Source organism: Pygoscelis adeliae, unplaced genomic scaffold (genome assembly GCF_000699105.1).
Source record: "Pygoscelis adeliae isolate BGI_AS28 unplaced genomic scaffold, ASM69910v1 Scaffold241, whole genome shotgun sequence".
Lineage (NCBI taxonomy): Eukaryota > Metazoa > Chordata > Aves > Sphenisciformes > Spheniscidae > Pygoscelis > Pygoscelis adeliae.
In genome coordinates this window covers 1,910,185-1,915,184 of record NW_008824056.1, presented here as the reverse complement: position 1 = coordinate 1,915,184, position 5,000 = coordinate 1,910,185, and the positions used below count along the sequence as shown (strand labels likewise).

At 39.2% G+C, this 5,000-nt stretch overlaps 1 protein-coding gene across 2 annotated transcripts in view; it reads left to right on the top strand.

Moving 5' to 3' along the window:
* RSRC1 (arginine/serine-rich coiled-coil 1) overlaps nt 1-5,000 on the top strand; it is a 172,675-nt gene that overhangs the window by 134,406 nt on the left and 33,269 nt on the right. The window contains exon 6 of one of the 2 annotated variants that reach the window (XM_009333930.1): nt 620-688. The exons of the other annotated variant lie outside the window; for it this stretch is intronic. Within the exon in view, the coding sequence (XP_009332205.1) occupies nt 620-688 (69 nt within the window). The remainder of the gene's footprint in view (nt 1-619; nt 689-5,000) is intronic. 2 annotated transcript variants of the gene reach the window in all.

Genomic DNA, 5,000 nt, shown 5'->3' with positions numbered 1-5,000 from the left:
AGGGAAGAGGTTTCTAGAGGGAAAAAGATTCTTTTTAAAGAATACTGTCATAACATGAATAAAGTACTGCTGCTGTGATTTGTAGTGAAGAGAAAATTGTATACTACCTAATTTAATACTAAGTAATAGGCATTTGACTCCTATTTTAAATGCTATCTGCAACTCTGCATCCCTGAAAATATTGTTTTGTTTCTGTTTTATCCTCAAAAGAGGTCTTATGGATTACTCACTATGGTAGCAAATCTTCTTTCTTTAAATGCACTGCATTTGTTTCTTTATAGTTTGGTTCAGGGGCAAGTAGGGTGGGGAGAGCTGTATTTAAGAAAAAAACTCTTAATAAAAGTTTTACTTAAAAAAAAAAAATGGAGAGATTTGTATCGAACTAATATTGCATGCAAAAATTGCCTTCCATAATACCATTTATGCAGTTGTCTTAACTGTAGTAATATCTTTAAAGAAAATACATTAAGAACCAAATTCTGTTCTTTCATGCACATCGACTTCATTGTGGGACCTGCAAAAAGGAATCTGAAATTGGGTTTAACGCCCCAGGAAATGTTGTTTTGCAAGATAAAATAACTAATTATAAAATTTGTTGTTATATTTCTTTTCTTTTTAGCTAAGGCAGATGAAGCATTAAAGGCTAAAGAGAGAAGTGAGGAAGAAGCGAAGAAAAGAAAGGAAGACGGTAATGCATTTTTTTTCTTCAGTAACAAACTAAAATTCTGTAAGTCAGAAACCATTTTTAAGGGACCCAAGTTCCAGTGGGGCTGTGTGATTTTCTTATAAGGGCATCTGAAACAGAGATGGCCAGTCTGCCACTCCTTTGGTTCACCACAGGTTTTTGCTCATGCCATGTAACGTTCCTGTGACGATAACAAGAACTGGTAAATGCACCAGAAATTGCAACCAGATTTTAAAAAATATTTTAGCTGCCATTAAAGCAACCTAATAATTTGAGACAAAGTTACATGTTAAGACCTTATGACCAGCCAATACCACCGGTTTGTGTGCTGGATATTTTGCTTGATTAAAACAGTAAGTGCAGCAGTTAATTTTGTCTGTATTTAGTCTGTATGATGTCACGAAGTGAGCTAATCTGTTTCTTGGTGAAATTTGGTGCAAAGCTGGCAGGATCTGAGCAGTTTTCCTTTGGGATACCGTAGATGCAAAGTTATGTATAACGCCTGGATAATTAAAACAGATGTATTTTACTTGTATATCGTTGAGTAATGGGAAGAGACATTTTCAACAGCGTGATGGAGCCAATGGAAACAATCTAAGGAGCCTCAAAGTTTCTCACTTCAGCCGTGATAGACATCCCTGTCTCAGAGAAAATATCTTAGTTGTTCAAATTAAAATGAATGATTTAACTCTGTGACATCTATTATTTTTTGCATTGACTGAAACATAAAAAAATAGTGAAGGTCTTCCTTGCAGTGGTTTTACTCTAGAAATACATGTTGTCGCACATTGGTCGCTGCAGTGAACTTTCTCTTCAGCATATTTAAGTGATGGTAGGTTTCAGGTTGTAACTGTTATTTAATACACTGAACAATCTCCGTGTAAATGTGTTCCTGATTCTCCCTGCCCTGTGCCCCTTGTCTGCCTACCTGGGATTGCATGGATGTTCACTCAATATTTTAACCACCCAATAAAGAGGACCTAGGTTTGAAGATGATGTAATGTTCAAGGAGATCATGTATTTTTCAGAGCTGGCCTTTTGATGGACTCATTTACTACAAAAATCAGTGTTGTGCCCAAATATCAATCATATTTTGGTTAAGGCCAGGACATCATATATGGATGAGAGTGGTATGAAGTAAAGCTGTTTAGGACAGCTTGAAACTTAAGGAGAAATTAAGAGGTTGAGATATTTTTAATTCCCAGTGTGATATGATAACAAAATCATTAGACTAAACCAAAACAGGAAAAGTTGTGGGAAAGGGGAGAGGTAGTAGGTTGCTTGAGCATGTAGCAAATGGGAGAAAACACCTAAAGGGGACAGTAGTGATCTTTATAATTTTACTATGCCATCTCCTCCAGTCTTTCAAAAATATCATCTTTCTTTCCAATCTCTTTAATCTTATTGGAAAGTCTCCTTGTGTCTGCCCTCTCTTTTTCTATCTCTGAGCACACCAAGTTGAACTTCAAGGTAAAGATAGGAACTTCAGTTTTGCATCTGTCGTGCCTTCATCTCTTCTCATCTCTCCTATACCTTTCAGGTATCAGAGCCTGATTCTCCTTCTGCACATGCTGCATTTAAACCCCACTACACTGCCATCTATTTAACAATCCCACCAGTTTTCTGACAACAAGCTTCCTCCTTATCCTGCTTTGACACGCTTATTTTCCAGAAATCCTTCTTAACGGCCAAGCGGTCTCAAACAGCTAGTCCCCACTTGCATTTCTTTCCCTGAATTCCCATTCCATATCTTGGTCTGAGCTGCTGCAGTCTTTTAGGGCTCCAAAGGCTCTGAATTTTGTGGAAATCTTTTATATATTTATTTGATTTTGGAACAGGTCGTTAGCAAGATTTTTGGATTAGGAAAATACATCCTACCTGTTTCCATGTTGCCATCTCTTCTTAGGTGCTGACTTCAGGTGCTGTTTCTTTGGTTACAATCAAATTTCTCCAATTTTCTTCCTTACCCATTTTTTCTTTAGCTGGAACTCCAGCCTCAATAATTTCTGAAGGCAATTTAAAGCTTATTTGCACTTCAGATCTAAACAAGCTTCTTTAAATACTCATGTGTGAATGAGAAAACTAAGTATATTTTGCAGGTCTGATTCAGCTGGTTGCTATCCCACAGGATTTATATGTTTTTACGTGATTTCACACCCCCTGTTTTTTTCTAGATTTAGATATCTTTAATAAGCTCCAAATTGTGGGACTTACTGTGAAGTGTGCTAAGTATGTATTTCAAAACTCTAATGTAATCTTTATTGAAAATTATAGAATCATAGAATAGTTTGGAAGGGACCTTTAAAGGTCATCTAGTCCAGCCCCCCCGCAATAAGCAGGGACATCTTCAACTAGATCAGGTTGCTCAGAGCCCCGTCCAACCTGACCTTGAATGTTTCCAGGGATGGGGCATCCACCACCTCTCTGGGCAACCTGGGCCAGTGCTTCACCACCCTCAGCATAAAAAATTCCTTCCTTATATCTAAGCTAAATCTACCCCCCTTTGTACTTCTGTCTGCTTGCTGTGACCCACAGTCGTCCAGATTTCTGTCTGCTCTTGCATTGAATGGAAACTCAAGGGGAAATATTTCAGAAGTACCAATGTAGCTAGACGACTCTGTCATTCCTATCTTTGAATTTTTCTTTTCTTTGGACTTATAACTTGCTAGCTAGAAAAATAAGAGTATGCCACATTATTAAAGAAAAGAAATAGATTGATTCCCTACAAGAGTCCTCCATTCTTAGTTGAAGTCCAGGTTAAGACTCATCTTGTTTTAGTACAGAACACAAACCAATCGTTTTCTTTTCCTGTTAATCTGCCTTTCCATTAGTTCCTGAGATTAAAACAGTAACTAATATTCTTTTGGCTTCGTGGCCAAGTATGGGTATTTCTCCAGGCTCATTCTTTATTATTCATCTAATAGCTGCTTTAAGGTTTATGAGAAAAAGTAAAACCTACCATAGGGATAATCTCAAAGATGGCGAGTGGCTTTTGCCAAATGGTTCGCAGCAGCCCTGCAATTATCTTATTGCTTTATTTCTCAGAAGGGAAACACTCTTTTCTTAAGCTTTTGCTGTAAAAATTGTGAAACTCTAAAAAAAATTACTTCTATTTTAAAGGTCTGATTTAACATGAAAATTATATGCATTGTAAATGTTTTCTTGGCAATTTACTTGTCATAAATGTCTATTGTACTGAAAAACTCTACAGGGAATTGGATGTATTTATTCTGCATGTACTTAGGAATTTGTAAAAAGACAAAATGACAATAAAAATAGAAATATTATGACTAGCTGCAAACCCCCAGATACAGAGATTAGTTTCAGCTCAAATGTAGCTTTCTGAGGTCTGAGTTTAAGCCAGGCTTCCTAGCAGGGATTAGGTACATGCTATTGTACTTTCATAGAGAGGAGAGCACCAAACCAAATATAAATATTGTGTGGTATTGACGGAAGACATCCAGAGCCGATGCGTGTAAAATAATGCAACAAATAACACATAAGGCTCAAAACACTGCTGTGTTCGTGCCAACATTATTCTGAGCTCAAAGCTCAGCTTCACTGCTGAAAAAGTAGTCCAAAAAGAGTTGCTATGGCCCAAGCTCTGCTCCAATTCAAAGCCTACAGCTAGTGAGAGGTCCTTGGAAAGCCCTTCCCAGCTTTTGCATGGAAATGTCCCCACGGGGCAGCATTCCAGTCAGTGGGAACTTCACTGGACTGCCACGACTTCTCAAATACGATGGATAGTGGCTTAGCAACTTCATCCATCAGTTCCTTCAGGACCCACGGATGGATCTCATCGGGTCCCGTGGACTTGTGCACCTTCAGGTGCCTTAGATGGTCTCAAACATCTCCCACAGTGGGTGGCTCTCCATTCTCCCAGTCCCCTCTTTTGCCTTCTGTGGCTTGGGTGGTGAGGCTTGAACACTTGCCAGTGAAGACCAAGGCAAAAAAGCCATTAAGTACCTCCACCTTCTCCGTGTCCCGGGTAACCAGGTCTCCCATTTCGTTCCGGAGAAGGCCCATATTTTCCCTTGTCTTCCTTTTATCCCCGACATACCTACAGAATCTTTTCTTGTTGCCCTTGATGTCCCTGGCCAGATTGAATTCTATCAGAGCTTTAGCTTTCCTAACCTGATCCCTGGCTGCTCGGACAATTTCCCTGTATCCCTCCCAGGCTACCTGTCCTTGCTTCCACCCTCTGCAGGCTTCCTTTTTGTGTTTGAGTTTGTCCAGGAGCTCCCTGTTCATCCATGCAGGCCTCCTGGCGTTTTTGCCTGACTTCCTCTTTGTTGGGATGCATCGCTCCTGAGCT